This window comes from Perca fluviatilis, chromosome 19 (genome assembly GCF_010015445.1).
Source record: "Perca fluviatilis chromosome 19, GENO_Pfluv_1.0, whole genome shotgun sequence".
NCBI lineage: Eukaryota > Metazoa > Chordata > Actinopteri > Perciformes > Percidae > Perca > Perca fluviatilis.
Genome location: NC_053130.1, coordinates 16,337,001 through 16,360,162, shown reverse-complemented (window position 1 = coordinate 16,360,162; position 23,162 = coordinate 16,337,001). Strand labels below are relative to the sequence as shown.

At 39.2% G+C, this 23,162-nt stretch overlaps 1 protein-coding gene and 1 long non-coding RNA gene across 5 annotated transcripts; one reads left to right on the top strand and one right to left on the bottom strand.

The window, feature by feature from the left end:
• Positions 1-800: 800 nt before the first annotated feature.
• On the bottom strand, positions 801-2,268 carry LOC120548058. The gene is made up of 2 exons (XR_005637136.1): positions 1,994-2,268; positions 801-956 (listed from the first exon to the last, which is right to left on the bottom strand). It is a non-coding gene; the product is annotated as an uncharacterized LOC120548058 (long non-coding RNA).
• Positions 1,658-22,814, top strand: LOC120548057 (annexin A11-like). Of its 4 annotated transcripts, none has more exons than XM_039784003.1 (15): positions 1,664-1,817; positions 4,477-4,767; positions 5,622-5,704; positions 6,323-6,718; positions 6,909-6,996; positions 7,597-7,691; positions 8,461-8,574; positions 9,195-9,285; positions 10,996-11,075; positions 11,160-11,216; positions 12,728-12,821; positions 13,118-13,213; positions 21,761-21,819; positions 21,923-22,045; positions 22,155-22,814. In XM_039784003.1, exons 2-15 carry the CDS (start codon positions 4,479-4,481, stop codon positions 22,212-22,214), a joined length of 1,725 nt encoding a protein of 574 aa, XP_039639937.1. In that variant the 5' UTR covers positions 1,664-1,817; positions 4,477-4,478; the 3' UTR covers positions 22,215-22,814. The 4 variants fall into 4 exon arrangements, with proteins under 4 accessions (XP_039639939.1, XP_039639937.1, XP_039639938.1 ...); XM_039784004.1 differs by having other exon boundaries at positions 1,666-1,817; positions 6,470-6,718; XM_039784002.1 differs by lacking the exon at positions 1,664-1,817 and having other exon boundaries at positions 4,467-4,767.
• The last annotated feature ends 348 nt before the right edge of the window (positions 22,815-23,162 follow it).

Sequence of the window (23,162 nt, the reverse complement as noted above, 5' to 3'; positions counted from 1 at the left end):
GTATATATAACATATATATCTCAATCATCAGTAACAAGTTGGCAGAATTGGACAATTGGGCCTGCATGCACACAGTGCAGTACTGTCAATACTGTAAATAGTCTCAAAGGTGGTACATGGGACCATCGAAACAGTGTCTGATAGACAGTAGTACATTACAGTAAAGAAGGATGATGAAATATTACATTCATAGATGATGTAGTCTGATTGGTTCATGCTCCACGCTAATGGTGACAATAATAAATCTCGTTATCTTGAAACTTTCACGATCTAAACATGGAATATTGTTTGTCTGCAACAGTTACTTATCATTTTGAGTAGTTGTATCAACTGATAGTTAGATCATTGTAATGAAATGAATAGACAATCATCTGAAATGTAATGTGTGAATTGCCTTTTGAAATAGTAGTACTTTGATGTTAAGTTGTGTGATATTGAACAGCTGATCTTTGTTGAATGAACATATGATCTTAGGTTTATGTGTATTGTATCCAAGCAATTGTTTTTGAAAAATGTGCATTTTGATCATTGGTTGTGAGTTTTGTGTCTACAGTTTTGAAAAATGACATCAAGGTTCTGAAATTAGTGCCAAAGTGATTGTAAAAAACTGTAAATAGCTAGGAAATAGAAAAGAAAAGACAGTACTATAAAACATAAAATGCAGTGTTCCTCAACTTGCTTGTACTTTACAAGCAGAAAGGCCCCAGGCCACCAGGGTTCCAACCCAGTAGCTTTTTGCTGTGAGGCCACAGTGCTTACCACTGACCATTCCTTATTGTAATTCAACCACACAATACCTATAATGTATTATATTTTATTATCCAATATTGACCAACTACTGTTTCAAGGGCTTAGCATGAGCAGCGAACATCTAACGAGCTCGGTGATCCAGGCACAGGCCCAGCAGTGAGGAGGTCTACGATGCTCACCATGAACTCTGGTCCAGTCTGCAGGGCCTGAGGAGACCAGACCAGAATGAGATAGTCTCCAGTACACTTTAACTTGTTAATTGATGTTCTTCATCACATTTACATTGGCAGCTAATGTGGTCAACCATGTCACATACAATATTCTGCAGAGCAATTTGAAAAAGCCCTTATATTTTTTGCCTTTTTTTACTGGCTGATGTAAGATTAGAGTAAAAGTAGTCAATAACGCCACACATAATGCTAGGGGAATGCAGATTTTATTTAAAATTTGATTTAAAAATTATTATAATCCTATTTCTATTTTAAAACAATATTCATTCTTACTCCCTTTGTGGCTATTAATGAATGTTGCTCAATTAAATACTTTATATAACCCTAAATAATTAACTGTAACTTAATCTGATAAGCTACAGGCAAAAGCCAAAGTACATTGTTCTTCTGGCAGTTATTACAGCTCTCATACTTTTATTTTGACACGTTAATGTTACTTCCTGTCCAGAGCGCATTGCTTTTACTTAACCATAGACTGTTACAGTCTATGATCTTAACACGTAGCTAAGACCAAAATAACATTATAAACGAGAAGTGTGTTCCATCAGATTTTCAGTGATTATGCACATTATAAAAATGAGCCCGTATTCTCGCTCTTGGGTTAAAACGGAAACATGAATAACAAAAAAAACAACAGTTGAAACTGACCTATGTGAACACATATTTGCTGTTGTCACATCAGTTCTCTGTGACGGGCAAAGATATGGGTGGGTTCTTTAAATGGAAAGTATGACAGAGTCCCACCCATACCAGTTAAGTAGCTATCTAGCTTAGTCAAAACTGCGGCTGGTCATAGAATTACGTCCATCCAGGAAGAGGCTATACAAGCAGACTGAAGTAAGTGCTAAAATCAAACAGGCTGAGTTAGAGTGTATGATACATTAGCTCACGTTATAAGATATATTTGGATAAGTAGCAACTATTTTTGGAGTCGTTTTCTGGTACAACGTTGATCTGCTGTTCTCGACGCTGTCGTTAGCCTGTCAACGTTATTGCACATATACAGTACTTACCAGTGCCTTTAGCTCAACCATTTAAGGCCACAAAATGCTCTGCTTAGATTGTAGCTTTTGTTCGGCTATTTTTGGTCAGCAAGCGATAGCGTTAGCTAGCTAGCTAGCTAAGTTACAGCAAAGTGCTGGGTTGAGTTGACACGGCGGATCTAGACACATTATGTAAATTGGGTTCGGAGGTTTAACTAACGCTAGCTTGTTTTTCTTTAACAGATCTACAGGCCTAGCTCACAGTCCAAAACGGGAACTTTTGTTTGTGTTAGTATGTGTATTTTCAATTGCCTAACACAATCTGTTTTGCATGTTAACTATTAGTACAGTGTTTGTTCTCACTTTCGTTATAAATAGTCAATAGTAATGTCTTGTGTTTCGCCGAACCATCAATCTTCACCAGTTTTAAAGTGAGGGAACTGACAACGCCCAACGTCACAACAAAATTCAACTAAATCAAGCCATTTATATATGTTAAGATTAGCTAGCTAATAGTAACCGTCACTGTATTGTTACACCTTAAGAAGTTGTAATGACCTCATATTGGTGACTTTAAACCTGAAACGATAAATATCTTTACTCGGACCCCAACTCCCTAAGCAAATATGACTGTGTGCATTGGTGTTGGATTTGCAGTGTGTAACGGTTACTGTGCTTCTCGTCACATTTTTCTCAGTTTGAATTGTGAAAGCAGAAAGGTGTGATCTGTTTGAACCTAAAGCATCCTAAAGTAGACAAACTACATTTGTTCTGACCAAATGTGTGTTTAACTGTTGATAAAGTATTTCACAAGGGCACTTTAAGTCAGCATCAGTGCTAGTGTTTTGACATCAGATGGCAGGGCATGACTCATGAGTATGACTTGTATAAGAGGATAAGTAAGGGTTAATGCCCGACGAGGTGTCCATTGTCAGGTATTAATGGACGACGGCGAGGCGTGAACCGTCCGACTTTTATGTAACAGTTAGATCCGAAGTCATTGTGACTGGATAGCTTTTACCTTAAAAAAAAAATCTGAACGTAGGTTATAGAATAAATGCTGTACTGAGTTTAAATGCTTCTATCCTTTAGGGTTGACCTCTGTATTTTATAGGGTTGCTTCCCTGCTCTGTGTGCTCATTCAAACACAGCAACGTCTTTTTTTCAGTGTCCATAAAATGCAAAACAGAGAATACTGTTCCATTTAAGTCCTCTGAAGTCAGCATTACCATGGAACAAGTAGGCATGTTGGAACAGAGGCTTGTCATACTAAGTTTAACCAAAAAGAGAGTTTCCTCAACACCCCACTACTCAGCTAAACATATTTGTTATCCAACAGTCCTGAAATAAGGAGTTTGCAATTTATTATATTGCATTGACCGTGACATTAGCCTACATTGCTACATTAAAAAGCAAAGACCGGTGATTATATATAGGGACATAAAAAAGCACTACACTGAGTTGAGGAACCTACCTACCTCGCAGACTAGTATGACCAGTATAACAACAAACTATACTCTTACATTTATCAAAGCAGACATACTCTAGAAGTGAACCAGTTCTGAGAAATCAAGATTATTCATGTCGTTGTCAGGGAATAATTGTGTCTTGAGGATTGATATCGGGTGATGATTCAGAAATGATGTTGGGAGACCTCAGAGATGACGACCAGTCCGATGATTACAAATCAAGTGCAGCTTTATTCAAACAGTGAACAAACTTTCATGACACTGGGACAACCATGAGCATACAGACACGTCTGCCCAAGGGTGAACAACATGTACATCATAGTGAATACCTTTTAAACTCTTTTTGTGCTTACACAGCATGAGACATCTATTTCAGCACACAAGTTTTACTCTTAAACTACACCTTTTATGGCCGATGCTACTAATAGATTCCCACATTCCTGGCTCCGATTCCTCTGTGTGACAGTTGTACCCAAACTCATAATAGATTTACACATTCTTGTGGGTGAAGGTTGTCCCCAGACTAACCTTCTCGTGTAGTACCCTACATACAAGATATAAAATACATTTGAAACATATAGGCTGAATATCCAACCTATCAAGGATGAGGAGGGGCAGGATTAGAGCTGGGTGTGTTTTCAACTCTCTTGTATGTCAAGGTCAATATGTTTTACAGTCTCTATAGGTGCCATTAACAGCGTAGCGTTCATTCTTTTCTTTTTCTTTTAAGATTATTTTTTGGGGATTTTCCGCCTTTAATTGACAGGACAGCTAGGCGAGAAAGGGGAGAGAGAGGGGGAGACATGCAGGAAATCGTCACAGGTCGGATTCCAACCCTGGACCTCTGCGTCGAGGCATAAACTTCTCAGTATATGTGCGCCTGTTCTACCCACAATCCAACCCAGCCACGTGTTCTTTCTTATTATTGTCTTTTACCAACAGATAAAATGCATTTTTGTCTAGGTGGCTGCACAAGATGATTCTTACTTTTTTTTTTAATAGGCCATGTTTGGTAGCTCTGACAGTTCTGTTTTATGCTTAAAGCCATGAGCTACCCTGGATACCCCCCCCAGGCAGGTGGATACCCACAACAGCCTGGGGCTTTTCCTCAACAACCTGGTGCCTACCCCCCTCAGCCTGGAGTATACCCTCCCCAAGCTGGAGGCTACCCGCAGCAGCCAGGCGGTTACCCTCCTCAACCAGGAGGCTATCCTCCACAGGCAGGAGGCTATCCTCCACAGGCAGGAGGCTATCCTCCACAGGCAGGAGGCTATCCTCCTCAGGCTGGAGGCTATCCGCCTCAGGCTGGAGGCTATCCACAGGCACCACCACAAGGTAAGCCATCGTGCCACACTGTTAAAGGAATAGTTTGACATTTGCGAAATATATTATCAAAAAATGCCTACTTTCTCATCTAGCACATGAAGAGCAACACAATCATCCCATTATGGTGATTTAAAAAATAAGTGAAACGGAGTGTATTCACACAGCTCTTGCGCTTCAGATCCCCTAAACCAGAGACATTTGAAAACACTTTGAAATCCGCGGGGTTGTGTTGCAGTCTCAACGGCCGCAAACGGAGATCTTTGGCAACACTGAAGCCAGTGTTTCGCCGCCTGATTGGGTCTTATCGGTCATAAAGTCTCGCTTTTGAGACTAATCTACTAAAGTTACCATGGCAACTACCACCAACGGGCGAAGTATACATGCTGGCTCCTATATATGCCCAGTATACGAGAATGTTGATGAGATGTGCGGTTTGGGCGTGGTAGTTTAAATGCAGATTAGTTCTTCTGCTGGAGCTAAAAACACTTGTTTGCACAGAGTTACTTTTGGCTGAAAACTCTGCTTAAAAACCAAAATGTAGCAATGCAAATGTAGCCTTAATGTGTTCTGGTGCTTCTTTCTTTGAAAGGGTGAGTCAGTTATGTTATGTTTGTAGGAAACAGGGATCATGAGAGTTATATTAAACAGAGAAATGGTTGTTGCTAAGAGAAGCAAGTCCCACAGTCCTTCTTTCACATAGTACTCCTATTCTTTGTTAACTAACTCTCTTTCACTGACCTGTTAACTAGTTGGAAAGTGAGAAAAGGGAAGTTCCACTAAGAAGAGTCATTCCTGTGTCAGGCTAATATTCTCAATGCATCCTCAACTTTCCTGAACAGCTTTGTATTTGTTGTCTGCTGCAGGCAGCTGGGGAGGTGGCCCAGCTGGTGGATATCCCTCTATTGGTCTTGACAACTTATCCAACCCTGGATACATGGCTGGCATGGTAGGTTTAGCCTAACAAATTACCTTCACCTGCAGCCAGAAAATTCTTTAAATATGTGTAATGCAACATCATCATATTAATGCGTTGAATATTCCAGTTAGAATTAATTATACAGCCATTCATGGAATATCACATCTTTTCACTTTGTGGTAAGACTTTTCCAAAAGTTTGCATCTTTAAATCCTCAGCATTGCGATTTTCTCTGTCAGCTTCTTTTTCTAGGTCTCTTGAATAAAAAACACATAATTCATTCTTATTCATGCATCTTAAACCTATCAGTCTAATGCAACTCTAATTATCCCCTTTACTTTACTGAGTCCTTGTCTATGTTATTTACTCATTATCTGTTATCAGATATATTCATTTCCGTCTTATGGTAGCATGGCCACACTTCATTTGGATACTTGTACATCGTGTAACTCAGTTAGCTCTGAAGTTAGATCCAGGATAAAAGGGCATTTACTTGGAAATTTGTTAAACATTGATTAATTCAATAAATATGATAAATAAATCTGAATCTAATCCAATAAAGGTGTGACCAGCTACCTGTGCTTTGCATAAAATAATCTTTAAAGGTCTGTACACATATTATGAGATGCCAATCTTTCCAAATCACAGGCCAACCAGATCTCTTCTGTCATGGCGGGGTTTACTCAAAACCCATCCATGTTCGCCCAAGCCCCTGGGGGTCACCCACCTGCCACTCAGCCTGGCGGGTATGGTTCCCCCATCCCTAACCAACAGTCATATGGCCTGTACCCACAGCCCGGAGGGAACATGCAACACCCCCAAGGCCCAGGGATGGGCTACCCTGGTCAGCCTGGTCAGCCTGGTCAGCCTGGTCAGCCTGGGCAGCCAATGCCCGGGTACCCCGGAGCACCATCACCAAACCCACCCATGCCTGGTTATGGAGGAGCACCAGCACCTGTGCCAGGTTACCCACAGGGCCCTTCACCAAATCCATCCATGCCAGCCTACAACCCAGGAGCCATGCCAATTGCTCCACCTGTCAACGTAAGAAACGCTAAAAAACACTTTTGACCCTATAGGTTAACAAAACAATCCGTCGTGTTATGGCTCTCTGTTGTTATGTGTCAAATACACACACATACTATACATTTACAACGTAATATCTAAAAGAGAATGAGCTTTTTGTTTAAATAACACTTGTTGCACTGCGGAAATGGCTGTGTTGTTATCTCAGAGAGGATTCAGGGGAACAATCACGGACTTTCCTGGAGCTGACCCACTTAGAGATGTGGAGGTCCTGAGGAAGGCCATGAAGGGCTTTGGTGAGCGCTATGGACAGAATGCTTAATAATATCCTCCAGATGCACATGATTCACTGGATGTTGTCTATTTGGGAAGTGTGTTCTAACTGTATTCATTTGGGCTGCCCTTTCTTAATTATTTAGTTAACTAATTGGTTGTAAGGATCATAGTCCACTAAGTGTTAAGTTAATTACCGGTAGTCATCTTTTTATGGTCTCTTTTTCAGGATGATAAAAATGAATATCTGATCGTTGGAAAACTATTGTCACATCTATAACAATTGTAATCAAAACTATTATTCTGTCTTGTATGAGCACAATAAACACTTACATTTTATAAATCATTGTGCAAATTCACTTATATGTAAAGGGAGAAAGATACAGCTTGACATATTTTAAAATTATATAACCTAATTAAAGACATTCTGTGACTGTTCGCTGACAGGCTTTAGTTAGTCGATGACCAACTTAACTTTCTTTAGATTATAGCTTTTGGTATTAAGATATTTGTCATTTTCAAGTATAAATGTCACTTGTACGTATGTAAGAAATGTTTTGAATTGGAACATTTCTTTATCTGTAGTCTGCTTCTGATTCAACGGTGTGGGCTTGTCTGTGCAGGAACTGATGAGCAAGCCATCATCGACTTACTGGGGAGTCGCTCTAACAAGCAGCGCGTTCCTTTGCTCCGGGCCTACAAAACTTCCTATGGCAAGGTAAACGTCCTCTTTATGCTTATTGTTAAAGGTGCCGTGCCATACAAAATCGTTTTTACTTGCATTTTTTTTTAAATATGTTAGGTCCATATGTGTTTGTGTTATGTTGTGAAAATGAACTGCTACCTCCTTTGTCAGCTCTAGCCCCTGAAAAGAAATAAGCAGAGAAATCAGGCCAATTACAAAAGCTGTACAGTCTGACATCATATTGCCTGAGCTCTTTACTATTCATTAGCTTGCCCAGTTTGGCTTGGTAAAGGATTCTGACAGCCAGGCTCTCATTGGCTAGCTGTAAGCCAATCAGATTCAAACAGCTTAGCTTGTTGAATATTAATGAGAACTGACAGAAATCGAGCTGAGTCTTCCTGCAGGCTTTCTATACCACGCTAGAATGGCTTGAAACAAGGTAACCAAGGCATTTTTTCCACAAAAAGTCCATGGTAGAACTTCAGACATTACCACAAAGTAATGAAATACATGTGGCAGGGCACCTTGAAGTGTTTAATGTTAATGTGATACCTGATGCCATTTTCCATTCGATGAGTATTTACTTAAAAAAAATAAAAAATAGAATATAAGTGGCTCGGTATGCGTTAGCTAGCAGTGTGTAATGATGACAAGCAGACAACAGGTGCTGTGGCTGCCAGTAGAATGGAGAGGGGGTTGGAATGTCTTCAGCGCTCATTATAGCTATGCCACAGAGCTTCTAGCAGTACGTTCAGCAGTTAATGACGGTTGTTAATTTTGCCAAGCATGTTTCCATTTTCAGGATCTGATTAAGGACCTGCACTCGGAACTGTCTGGAAACTTTAGGAGTCTGGTCATGGCCACATTGAAGACCCCTTCTGAGTTTGATGCCTCTGAGATCCACAATGCCATAAAGGTAAACGCTCAGGCACAAAACCTATTGATACTTTTTTCAGTATTTAACAGCTTTATGTCGACATAGAATTAATTAAAACCCAGCTTATTATGTGGTATTGCATTGTAAAAAAAAAAAAAAACTTGTTATGAAAAAGGCTCCTAGATCAAGAAACATGTATACATGTTACATTGTTATAAAATGTAAAGAATTGCATTAGTTGAAGGTTTGAATAAAGATTCCCTTAACACAAATGCACAGGAAGAATTTTGCCTGCCAGAGGACTAGGTTGTCAAGTTATCATTGTTGGGATGGCAGTAACTCAGTCAGTAGGGAGTTGGGTTGGGAACCGGAGGGTTGGTGGTTCAAATCCCCATATGCACCAAAGTATGGTGGTGGACTGGTAGCTGGAGAGGTGCCAACTGGGCAGCCCCCTCACTCTGAAATATCTCCATTAGTGCATGTATAGGTTCTGAGTATGTGTGTGTAGTTCAGGCCTGTGTGTAATGTGTAATAATAACAACAGAGTGAAAACATTATAATTTATCTTGCGGGATTATAAAGTATTTATTATTATTATTATTATTATTATTATTATTATTATTATTATTATTATTATTATTGTCCTGTCTTCCTAACAGGGAGCCGGAACTGATGAAGCCTGTCTGATAGAGATCCTGTCTTCTCGCTCCAACGCTGAAATCAAGGAGATAAACCGTATTTACAAACAAGGTGAGATGCCTCAGGGCGGTTAATGGACTGCTTTCCCTACTGTTGTGATCTCCTTTATTACCAAGTATAACAGAACTGTGGTGAAAGTGTTTTATTATGTTAGTAGATACGTGCAGTCTGTCTAGATTTTGGTACCACCATACAATTTGTAAATGCAGATGTTTTGGCTAGGAATCTGTTGCACATAAATTAAATTAGTAGTAGCCATTTTAGTCAATAATAGGAAATAGAAATTGAAATTAAGGTTTCATAACTGCAACTACAGAAAGACATACAATTTTCTAATGAATAAATGAATTGCCAGTAAATTGGGTTGTGGTCACCTAACCTTCAGTATATGCTTGAAAAGCTGCTGGTATATCAGTCTTGGTTTCAGTGAAGAATTTCAGTGCCTCATGATTTAAATGGAGTTGCACAATGTTTGTTAATATTCTAATTATTACCATATTTGATCTGTGGTGGAATTTCCAACTTACAAACTCATGCTATGTAAGTTGAGACCGTAGTGCCCAGGTCTCTTTCAGGTCAGTGGCCAACATAACCTTAACCTTTCCAGGCAGAGGAGTACTTCAACTCTGTGCCTCCAAAGACGATGAGACGTAACAATTGTATTATAAGACTGCCAAGATCATGGAGGAAGTAGACACATAACACATTATGTGTGTCTGTCTTTTGTGCGCCTGCAATATCTTTATTTTAATTGAAGGTTGAAGGTTCAGCTAAACTTAGTGCCTCCAGCATGAGTGTAAATAAACCATAGACAGTAAAAAGAATGGACACAGCGACGCCATATATTTCTACGGAGACCAGTGAAGTCACTTTTCCAGTGAGCGCTGAGCGTTACTGCCTCAAACTGAGCTTGAAGACGTAGATATGATGTGAGCAACCTGTCTGAAAGTTGTAAGTCTTCTGGTAGCTGTGCCAAGAGAAATCTCAATCATTCCGATTCTTGCAGAGCAGGAGAGCGTAGGTATATGTAAGGAGATAACATGGGCACAGGCTAATTATTGCTAAATAAAATGCTAGTTAACATTAGTAATTAAACTTAAACAGCTAATGTAAGTCGAAACTGCCTGCGAGCTTCTCCTGTACTATACGGTAATTTATCTACTATGCGACAGAAAGTCACGTGGTTATGACACAATCGTTTATTGTTTTTTATTATTTTTACAAAAATGTCTGCTACGGAGCCATAACGTGAGATACAAGGTAATGGGGCCTTTTATACATTGTCGTGTTTCTTTAGAAATAAACAATGGACAAATTAAAGTCTTTAAATGCTTCAGATGTGAAGTTATTCGCCAAAATGAATGGCAGTCAATGGCTTGTTAGCCTAGAATCTCCCCATTGGACGTACACTTTCCAGATGCACGCTTACCCTCTTGAAATAAACCTTCAGGAAGACAGGAACTTCAGAAGTTGGGATGGCACCTACACTGTACTGTGTAATCCTAAACTCTCCTCAATTGAGAATTTGTTAAATCCACCTGTGTAATTCATCAAAGTCTCCTGAACCTTCTTCATATATGTGAAATGAGATGTGCTGCTCCTGAGTTTTTCCTTAACACAGTCCACACATGTTGATTATCAGCTTTCAAAAGTCGCTAATGCTTGAACCTACAGTATGTATTTTAATTAAACCCATGTACAATATCTGTGATCTTTTTTTGTTTTGTTTGTACCATTGCTTTTTTTTTTTTTCCATTTCAGAATACAAGAAGACAATGGAAGATGCCATTAGTGGCGATACTTCTGGCCACTTCCGCAGGCTCCTGATCTCTCTTGCCCAGGTAAGATATGATAAAAAAAATTTTTTTTTTCTTTTTTTTTTACTCTCAGATTGAACTAGGAATATGCTGTCCTGTATTTTGCAGGGTAATCGTGATGAACGAGAGCAGGTTGACATCTCTCTGGCTAAACAAGATGCTCAGGTAAAATCTGCTGCATTCTCATTATTATTGTTTTTTTATTTATCTGCATCTTGGTTATTCTTCATTGTTTCCCATAATAGTTTCTATTATATTCTTGTCCTGGTAAATTGAATATTTATTTTATATATATATATATATATATATATATATATATATATATATATAAATTTATATATTTTTATAAATATTCAATTTACCAGGACAGGGCACCCAAGTAGAGCCTATGTATGGGAAACACTGGACTTAACAATTTATATAGTATTGATCCGATACCGATTTACGAAGTAAATACAGGGCCAATATCGCCGATACTGATACTTTTTTTTTTTTTTAAGGAGGATGAATTTTCATGACCAAGTGTTTTTGTGATTTTTACATTTGGATTATAAGTTAAAACCAAGGACAGAATTTGCATATGCTTGTATAAATTTGTGTTACCACTGTATCTTACAGCCTTTTTACAAATTATACAGCTTGCCGTTGTTTCATTTTCGGCCTGAAAATATAGCCACACAGCGCTCCTCTTCCTCTCTGCCACTCTTCTGCTCCGTCTCTGTCCTGCTTGTGTGTGTGTGCTGCTAGCCACTGCTAGCTAGCCATACTTATTACCCTGGTATTGATCAATATCAATACCAACGTTGGTATCGATATTTGGATCGATCCGCCCACCACTATTGCTCAGTGAGGCTATCGTTACGTTAGTAGTAGCATGCTGCTGGTGGTCTTGCAGTGGGATTAACTGTACTAATAAAACCGTAGAACTTGAGCTAACCATCAAAATGAACAAGAATGAACTTTTTGATAGCCCTAGTCTTACATGGTTTAACAGGAGTTAGGAGGGAACCGTGTTGAGATTAATAATAACATGTATGTAACTTTCTGTATGGATCATAGTACAGTATTACGGGTATTTTATCTTCTGAACTGTTAACATTTGGCAAAAAAAAAAAAAAAAGATTTAATTGACAAAGCACAACATTGCTACACTTTTTTTTGGTGATTTCTTTTTGTTTAAAATTGAACGAGCAATTTGTTGTATTTTAGCTTAATACTGAAAGCAGCAGAACTGAGTAGGCTACTTTTTATTTATTTATCCCAAGTAATATTGCAATATTCAACAACGTCGGGGCATATTGCATATTCCTCATATGGTGCAGTCCTAATAAATACCCTGAAATTGTGTCAGATGCAGCATGGTGTCGCAATATTTTTATCTGTCTGTATCATAATTTAGTCTTAATTTATTTAATATGTAAATAGTTATTTCTTTCTAAATTATCTGATAATGTTATGTAGTCATTGTTTTAACCTTCGTTTGACTAGTTTTATAACTGAACCCAGCCATCACATCCTGCGCCACCCACCACCACGAGTAAACTTGTGGGAAACGCTGTCTTCTATTGTTATTTACTTGTACTATTGATTGCAAAGACCCCAGGAAGAGGAGCTGTGCACATCTAATGGAGATCCTATACTAAACAAAAGACATTGCATTGCTGTTTTCCTTATAGGCCCTGTATGCTGCTGGAGAAAACAAGCTGGGAACCGATGAATCCAAGTTTAATGCTATTTTGTGTGCCAGGAGCAAACCCCATCTCAGAGCAGGTATTCTTTATGGAGACATGTTCACAAGCATAACCTAAGGTTCAACAGTTAAAACACATTAAAGGAGAATCGGGCCACAAATGAAAACTGTGTGTGTGTGTGTGTGTGTGTGTGTGTGTGTGTGTGTGTGTGTGTGTGTGTGTGTGTGTGTTGTGTGTGTGGGTGGGGGGTGTGTGTGTGTGTGTGTGTGTGTGTGTGTGTGTGTGTGTGTGTGTGTGTGTGTGTGTGTGTGTGTGTGTGTGTGTGTTGTGTGTTTTTGTGTGTGTGTGTGTGTGTGTGTGTGTGTGTGTGTGTAGTTTTTCTTGAGTACCAGCAGATGTGTGGCAGGGATATCGAGAAGAGCATCAGCAGGGAGATGTCCGGAGACCTTGAGAGTGGCATGTTGGCAGTGGGTAAGAATACACACACACACTTATTCAATGAGTAATGTAATGAGAGAGTCAGAATCTGCTCCACATAATTAGTTAATGACAAGTGTAAGGTTGTCTGCAGTACATGTTTGACATAACATTTAAACATTTTCCATGCTCATTATGTTACATCTTGTCTTACAGCTATCTTAATACACTTTTGAAAAAGAACTGGAGGAAGTTGTTAAATGCATAATTTCTTTTTTCCCCCTTTTTTGCCAACATTTCTCAGGGTTATGGTACAGTAACTTGTTTTTAGATGTGATTTATTTGAATCCTTCCGATGGTTTTGCACAACCAGTCTATATGTTTTCATTGTGAGATGGTGTGTGGTGCAATGTTGGATGTCTGCCATCGGTTTTGATGCTGTGTTTCGTTTCCCTCTTCTGGACAGTGTTTTTGTTTCTGTTTTCACCTACAATATATACGTTGCTTTAAAGCTCCATTAATGAATATTTGGTCACTAGTGGGCAGAATATCCCAGAAACAAGCTGACAAACACAGCCCTGACTTGAACTTTTAGCAGACAGAGAGCAACATTATCACCCTATGGCGGTCATGTTTCCTGCCACCTGATGAATGTAAATCTAATATTCACTCTCCTTTTAAGCTCTGTTTTAGTCTCTACCAATTCCTGAGAAAAATATCTGGCTCTTTTAGTTTAGATGTAGTAGATGATGGGTGTTTGACTTCATCCATCATCTACTTGCTAACGTTATGCTTAACGTTATCTGCCTTTTGGTGCTGGACAGGTAGCATACATCAGGGCTTGTTGCTCTAAACAGCCGCTGCCTGCTGCTGTTTAAAGACCTCAACAGTCCCGCCCCTCCTCCGAGAGACCTTAGGTTTTCCCATTCATTTCTCCCATTGACGTCTGGAAAAATCCGTATATAATGAGTTTTAGACCAGGGGTCACCAAACTTTTTTCTCTGGGGGCCACATTATCGTTCCTGACTGTGATGGGGGGCCGGGGCCAGGTCAGCTATATAACAGAATTGTATGACCCAGACCAAAATGACCACCAGCAGGCCTCATTGTGTAGCAGAGATTACTAGCCTGGCACAGCCATCCCCACTACTATATCCTCACTACTATATCAACACTTGATTCCTGGCACATATTAGTTTATCTTTACTAGTGGTTTGCTAAAGTAGTAATCGAGTCTTCACACTTTGTTTAAATTTGAAATACCACAGATATTCCATTTATTTATTTTCTAATAAAAATAACATAAAAGCTGTCAAGGTAAGAAACATCTGCCTAGTTGAGGTGATTGACACTGGCAAAGGTGAGTGAAAAATTATAAATTATAGGTAGGCCTGTTGATATTAATAATAATATTAATAATAATTGTGTGCAGCACTTAATAAAGGTCAAATAAATAGGCCTATAAAATTAATTAATTAATTAAAAAAACATTGAAATTATACATGAGTAACAGAACATTTAACATGAGTAATAGAACAACTAGCCAGCTCTTATGCCTATCCAGGTGAGAATGTTCAGTAAATGTATTATTCTATAGTTCTTGCACATTTTTAGTTTCACCTTCACCTGCTAGCTAAATTGCACGTGGCTGTTGATTCAATACAACGCCCTTGATATCATAGCATGGCATAGTAGGCTAAACCCTGATTATTTCATACATTCATGAAACATATTGGGGGAAATTCATTCAACATAATTCACAGCCAAACAACAATTAAAAGTATGTTCCTCTGGGACATTTTCCAGCTGGTGCACTCCTTGGAGAGGATGTGTGCAATGATTCCAGCCAGTTGTAGCATGTATAAAGTTATATGATTCCAGCTAGTTGTAGCATGTATAAAGTTATATGATTCCAGCCAGTTGTAACATGTATAAAGTTATATGATTCCAGCTAGTTGTGGCATGTATAAAGTTATATGATTCCAGCCAGTTGTAACATGTATAAAGTTATATGATTCCAGCTAGTTGTAGCATGTATAAAGTTATATGATTCCAGCCAGTTGTAGCATGTATAAAGTTATATGATTCCAGCTAGTTGTAGCATGTATAAAGTTATATGATTCCAGCCAGTTGTAACATGTATAAAGTTATATGATTCCAGCTAGTTGTGGCATGTATAAAGTTATATGAACACGTAGACAGCTACCGTCTACACACAATCGCCCGGCGCTTTTCTACTGATTCCGAACCATCCGCGCCGTAGCCTACGTTACCGACTCTGGCTTTGCCTTCGGCCCATCGGTGATGCATTGCCCACACTTGTTACTCGAGACCGCTAGTTACGTTTCTCTGACAGAGGCTATGATTATTACTAAACAACCAAGATGCATCTTCAACCACGCAAAAGATTAAAAACAAAACCGCCAAAATCCAAGCGGTCAATATGACAGTATGGCCAAAATAGGTCAAAGTGATTGTATTTTCTTTGCCTTTTGTGTAATGTACAGTATATTAAAACTATTTTAAATGAAAACACAGACTCTTTTAGGAAAAGTCAGGTACCAGCAGGATTGTATTTTTTTTATTTAGCAAAGTTATTACACATATAAATTTCAAAATGGTCAAAATGACCGTCCTGGCCGTTCTAGTGTAACCGAGCATTGGAGTTTTTTTTCCAAAAGCCAAGAAAAATCAAATGCACACTGCAAGGCTGCCAACTTTGCCAATGAGGCAAATATGCAACTAGTTTCATTATGAATGGTTTCATTCAACAGATCTGCCCCCACTGCTAAAAAAAATCCTAGAGGAAACACTGAATGAAATGAGCATTAGGTTCAAAACTAAAGCACAACAATAATACAGAATAATGGTAATCAAAATCAGTAGTATATGTAGGTAAGCTGGATTTGTACTTGTTGATGAATTGTGCTGTCTTTGGGATGGGGTCAGCAACAGCAGTCTCCTCTCCTCACTTCAGGGTGCCTTCTGGAGCCCTGGTATGATGGAGGGATGACAGATTGAACACAAGAAGCACCATATTCAGCAAATGGCAAGACGTGCTGCTGTCTGCTTTTCTCTGTGACATAATTTTACAAAATATGTAGCAAAAACACTTTACAATAGGGTTCATTAGTTAACATTAGTTAACTACATTAGTTAACATTAACTAATAATGAACTGCACTTATACAGCATTTATTCATCTTTATTAATGTTAATTTCAACATTTACTAATACTTTATTACAATCCAGGCAATTTTAACGTTAATCCTGATCGCTATATGTATATGAGTACTGTCGATAGCAAAAGAAACGAGCCGAATCGGTGCTAGCAACACGGAGCTAATGCAGCTAATGCCGAGAGCTCCCACTCAGCTAAAACGGCAGTTATGGGGGCATAAGATAAAGAGTGTCTTTGTGCCTCTTAACAGACACAAAATGCAATTAAAATGTCTGTGCAACATGAACAGGGCCCTTACATGACAACAAGATGCGTTTTGCAACTTAGCCATTGTTTAAATTCACCTACCCTCTTAGCTGCTAGCTGCCGTCTGGGATGAGTGAGTGTGTTCAGCCAGGCTCCGGTAATAATCATCACGCAGCAGTTCCATGTGTATTTGTAGCATCTATCTATCTATCTATCTATCTATCTATCTATCTATCTATCTATCTATCTATCTATCTATCTAATATATATATATATATATATATATATAATATTATATTATATATATATATATATATATATATATATATATATATATATATATATATATATATATATCCATTTTGTGTGCGATCCATCTGGCGTTGGTGAATAGGAATCTCTGCAGTGGCGAACTGTGTGGTAGGTTCCTTAGCCAGGCTAGCAGCCCTGACCGGCATCCAGCTTCTACTTCAATTCAATTCAATTTAATTCAATTATTATATGAAACATAACTAAGTTATCTCGAGACACTTTACAGATAGAGTAGGTTAGACCACACTCTATAATTTACAGCCCCAACAATTCCAACAATTCCAGTAATTCCCTCAAGAGCAAGCAGTGCGACAGTGGAAAAACTCCCTCTTGGGAAGAAACCTCGGACAGACCCAGGCTCTTGGTGAGCGGTGTCTGACGAGCGGTTGGGGTGTGATGAACAGTGGCGATAGTAGTCACATTAATAATGGAACAGTGACTGGATGTAGCGGGAAGCTGCAGGGTTCAGCAGGACGCAGCATGACATTGCAGGGCATCGCTGGGCTCAGCAGGGAGTGCAGCAGGACCACGCGACAGCTGCAACCAGGGTCTTGGTGCAACGTTCTCCAAGGAAATACGCTGGGGAAAAAGATAAGGACTCGGGGTAAACTCCCAAACTAGGATTAGTAACAAGCATTTCTGGGACGGGCTGCACACAAATAGTAATAGTAATAGTAACAGTAATAGAAACAGTAATAGAAAGGGAGAGGAGAGAGCAGCTCAGTGTGTCAAAGGAAGGAAGTCCCCCGCAGTCTAGGACTATAACAGCGTAACTATAACAGGTAACTAAGAGAGACAGGTCATAGGGAGGTACCTTTTTGGTTAGAACTCTCCCCTGCCGGATCTGGCTTGGCTGGCCTGCCTCCCTCTGCTTTGTTATGTATTATTAATCTAACAATTATGAAGAGAAGCAGTTGGGCCAGTTAGGTGAACACTGCAACTCCTCACTCCCTAACTATAAGCTTTATCAATAGGAGGTTTTAAGTTCATTCTTGAATGAGGTGACAGTTTCTGCCCCCGACCCCCAGATCGGAGCTGGTTCCATAGGAGAGGAGCCTGATAACTGAAGGCTCTAGCTCCCATTCTACTTTTAGAGACTCTAGGTACCACCAGTAACTCTGCATTCTGGGAGCGAGTGTTCTAGTGGGACAATAGGGTATTAGGGAGCTCTTCTAGATATGATGGTGCTAGACCATTTAGAGCTTTGTAGGTCAAGAGAAGGACTTTAAACTCAATCCTGGATTCAACAGGAAGCCAATGCAGAGAAGCTAATACAGGAGAAATATGATCTCTTTTCTTAGTTCTTGTGAGAACAGCTGCAATTCTGGATCAGCTGGAGAGTCTTAAAGAACTTATTTGAGCAACCTGACAGTAGGGTACAATAGCAGCTGAAGTAACAAATGCATGGACTAGTTTTTCAGCGTTTGAGACAGTATTCCTACTCTCCCCGCCTCCCTCGCCTGCGACGACAACAATCCACAGGCGGCGCTGGTGGTGGATGTCCTCCAGAGGACAGTTCATGCTTTCGCGGCGAAATTTTGAAGTTTATTCCCCCCTCAAAAATAGGTATTTGAGCACTGTAGTGGTTATGATCATATCAGTGACTATGTAACTACGTGGAAACGGGCCAAATGATGCCTGTTTCTTGTACAGTAACAGCATTACTGAAGGCTAGCTCTAGCTCCATAGTTATGTTACTCCAAGCTTCTTCCCTTGTGAACACCTCCGCTCTTCACTCTTCACACACTACGCTCCGATCTGCACACTGCTGTTTACCTTTTCCTGCTACAACTGAATTCCCACGGGACTTCAGCGCAAGGCTACAGCCTTCTGTAACGCTAGTTACTTTACAAGAAACAGGCATTGGTCCGTTCCATGTAGTTACATAGTCACTGATATGATCATAACCACTACAGTGCTCAATTACCTATTTTTGAAGAGCAGTGTTTCCTCTAGGATTTGTTTTAGCAGTGGGGGCAGATCTGTCGGACCCCCCCGCGCCCCGCCGGCAAATGTTTTAGGTATTAAACAGAACTGACACTTCGCTGCAACCCAAACAAATATATTTATTCACCTCTATTCACACACAATGAGACATATTTTCATTTCCTTTTGATTGAACTGTATTTTTGAGGAACTGTAGGTCTACAAAATTAATTTTACAAGAACTTCTTCATAGGGAAACCAAAACCCAAAGTAGGCTATATATAGTATGAAACCATTCATAATGAAACTAATTGCATATTTGCCTCATTGGCAAAGTTGGCAGCCTTGCAGTGTGCATTTGATTTTTCTTGGCTTTTGGAAAAATAACTCCAAGGCTGGGTTACACTAGAACGGCCAGGATGGTCATTTTGACTGTTTTGATATTTATATGTGTAATAACTTTGCTAAATAAAAAATATACAATCCTGCTGGTACCTGACTTTTCCTAAAAGAGTCTGTATTTTCATTTAAAATAGTTTTCATATACTGTACATTACACAAAAGGCAAAGAAAATACAATCACTTTGACCTATTTTGGCCATACTGTCATATTGACTGCTCGGATTTTGGCGGTTTTGTTTTTAATCTTTTGCGTGGTTGAAGATGCATCTTGGTTGTTTAGTAATAATCCTAGCCTCTGTCAGAGAAACGTAACTAGCGGTCTCGAGTAACAAGTGTGGGCAATGCATCACCGATGGGCCGAAGGCAAAGCCAGAGTCGGTAACGTAGGCTACGGCGCGGATGGTTCTGAATCAGAAGAAAAGCACCGGGCGCTCACTCTGTGAAAGGCGCGGTACACGTAGACGGTAGCTGTCTACGTGTTCATATAACTTTATCCATGCTACAACTGGCTGGAATCATTGCAAACATCCTCTCCAAGGAGTGCACCAGCTGTAAAATGTCCCGGAGGAAGTTCATGCAGCGACTGGCAGAGGAGCTGAGAGAGTTTATGGATGAAAAAAAGGGCAGCGGCGCACGGTCCGAGCAGCGCTGCACACCGCAGCAGACACCAAAACGGAGGCACTGCCAGGTTAGGTTAGGTTATAAATGTTCAAATAACATACTTTTAATTGTTGTTTGGCTGTGAATTATGTTGAATGAATTTCCCCCAATATGTTTCATGAATGTATGAAATAATCACGGTTTAGCCTACTATGCCATGATCTGATATCAAGGGCGTTGTATTGAATCAACAGCCACGTGCAATTTAGCTAGCAGATGAAGGTGAAACTAAAAATGCTCGAGAACTATAGACTAATAAAGGGCTTAAGTGAACTGACAATATAAGTTATACGACTTACAGTTGTCACAAATGCACACATACCATCTCAACCAGCCTGTCTCTTTTTTCTTTCTCCCTTTTCTCCGAGTGGCGCGCTGCCCACTCGCGTTGTGAAGCGCGTGTCTGCGCTATTCTCCGTGCTCTTTACAATCACTGCTGATAGACGGCTTTGTGTGTGTGTGTGTATATATATATATATATATATATATATATTTCAGAGCGAAGGAACTACTCATCCCATAAACCACTGCGCACCACTGAATAATATAGTTGAAGACACAACCGCGAAAGAGCCTCTTGAACAACTTCTAATCCGACGACAGCCTTTTGCACTTTCCTCCAAAACAGTGATTTTTATATAGTGAATGTACAGTTAATAGTGCAGTTCTTTCAGTAGTAATCGTGTAAATAATAAAACGATTGATATGACTCATGCAGTATGAAGGCTACAGTAGTCTAGCTAAAGTGAACGGATAATGTTAACTAATGTACCAACCTCCCTGCAAAACTCACTACAACTTTGTAGGTCTTGTCCCTCATGCTGGCACTTACAAAACCCACAGGCTGAACCTCGGACACACTACATTCACTAACGTGATTTATTTTAAGTGGTTTTCATCCCTTTGGACACTCTTGTTCTCTTCCTTGAAAAAAGCCATCCTGGCAGCCAAGGAGAACATGATTGCACTGATTAAGTCTACCGTGCAGAAACGCAACACAGGTTTTTTTTCCCCCTTCTTTTTATTAAAGATCTTACAGTAGACCGTAATGTTGCAGTAGCCTACACAGTACAGCAGCAAAGACTCTCACGGACGTTCGCTGGGTTTAGGGTTTACCCAAACAGTCACATGACATGAGTTCCACCAATCAGAGGCGTCACTGTGGGATTGTGGGATTGTTCAGGATTGTGGGTAATGAAGTACTTATCCAAGCCGTCGTGAATAAAAGACATTTATCTCAAAACGAGGTTGGTGCCCCATGAACTTTTGGCGTTTTTATGAGCATATACAATCGCTTAGTCATGTCATAGCTGGTTTTAAGTATACCGTCGACGGTTACGATTTTATGGCTTATGCTCCAATTGTCAATGGAGAAATTGCAATGTATTTTTACTTCCGGAACCGGCTGTGGGCGGGACTGTTGAGCTCTATGGGATTGTTGTTTGGATGAAAATGGGTAGACTCGAGCGGACCGTAAATGTGCTGGGATCAAACAGGCAAAAAGCTCAGTAGACCTGCAGAAAACCCTAGAGGTTCATGTTTACAAGTGACACCTCCTTCAGAGTCCACATAGTAATTTCATTGAATATGAACATATTGATTAATGCAGCTTTAATTCTTCTTGTTGCCATCCTGTTATATTCTTTTGTGTGTATGCATAGCTTGATTTTCCATAATCACTTTTCAGATAGCACTTAAGTATCGTTTCTTCATTATCCTCAACTCAACACGCAGTGATGAATTTTAGAAGGTGGTTTTTTACAGTGCATTTAAGAGACAAAGTATGTTTAAAACAATACAAATCGTAAAAAAAGAGAAAGTATTAATGAGTACCATGTGCTTGTGTTGGCAATAAGTAACTATTTTCTGTTTCAGTGAAGTGTATTAAGAACACAAATGCATACTTTGCTGAGAGACTTTACAAGTCCATGAAGGTGAGAAACCCTGTATTGATTGGCTAGTCATTTTCTATACATAACTAAATTAGAGTAGCACAATATTTAATTTATGTTACCCTAATTGTGTGTATGTGTTCAGGGAGCTGGGACCAAAGACACAACCCTGATCCGGATCATGGTCTCCCGTTCCGAGGTTGACATGCTGGATATCCGCCAGGAGTATGTCAAAAACTACGGAAAGTCACTGTACACACACATCTCTGTAAGTACCTTCATCATATATTGTGCTAAATATAAATTACCCTGCAGTTGCATGGATGATTTAAAAGCAACAAGAGACACATTTGCTGATTTATTTATTTCATTGACAGGGAGACACATCTGGGGACTACAAGAAACTCCTACTGAAGTTATGTGGTGGCAATGACTGAAAAGGAAATAGGGACTACTACAATATATAAATGTTCTATAAATATCAGTTTTCTGCCTTTATCTATATGCACTATACACAAACCGCAAACCTGCATGCCATACTAGTACTATCAATGCAATGTTTACCTATACAGGATGCACAAAAAGGTTTTATATTTTTTCACTTGTGATATCTTTGCTGGAAATTTGAGTTGAATATACATGGCCATACAATAGATTTAAGAGATTACATTTGGTTTTTTTTTAGAGCTATATATTTTTAAGATATTTTATATAAATTTTGCCAATATGATCAGATAACAAATGATATCTGGAATGTTTATCAGTTAATTTTGTAATGTTCAGCAATGCTGAATCAAGTATGAGACATAAAATACATAGCAGCTAAGTACCAAAGTTGTTTGTCAATTTTTGCAATTGTTTAATCTCTTCTATATTTTGTTTTACACTATTTCTTTGTTCATCATAGTTGTGCTGTATTTGCAGCAAATGCTTTAATTTGTGTACGTATACCTGGCATAGCATGTAAAGCTCAGGTATCACATTTCATAAATTGTTGGTGATTTGGTCTTTATGAGAAAATAAATATTCAGAACGCATACTGGAAGTATTTGAGCATCATTACATGGAATAATAGATTTAAAAAAATACAACATACCAACCTTATTTAAATACAGATAAAATTCAATGACTATCATATCTCCTCACTGGTTTACAAGCAAATTCATCCGTAGGTGTAATACAAACTGCTTTAATCAGATGGCATATTAACCAATTATAATATCTTTCAAATCTGCCAAGACCTTCACATGACTGCTCTAATACTGTTAGCTCTTGGTAATAGACTCAGTTTGCCAGCAGAGGGCAGAGAAGTCTTAATACAACCACAACAGCTACACTAAAAGTGGTTCAATAGGCAGAGCTCTTTACAAATGCTCAGCTGTGAA

Excerpts from the sequence above, each read along its gene's own strand:
- LOC120548057 (XM_039784002.1), top strand. The coding sequence starts at position 4,467 with ATGCTTAAAGCCATGAGCTACCCTGGATACCCCCCCCAGGCAGGTGGA. Across the intron at positions 5,705-6,322 it reads CTGGATACATGGCTGGCATG|GCCAACCAGATCTCTTCTGT; the intron begins GTAGGTTTAGCC and ends TCCAAATCACAG. Across the intron at positions 22,046-22,154 it reads CACTGTACACACACATCTCT|GGAGACACATCTGGGGACTA; the intron begins GTAAGTACCTTC and ends TTTCATTGACAG.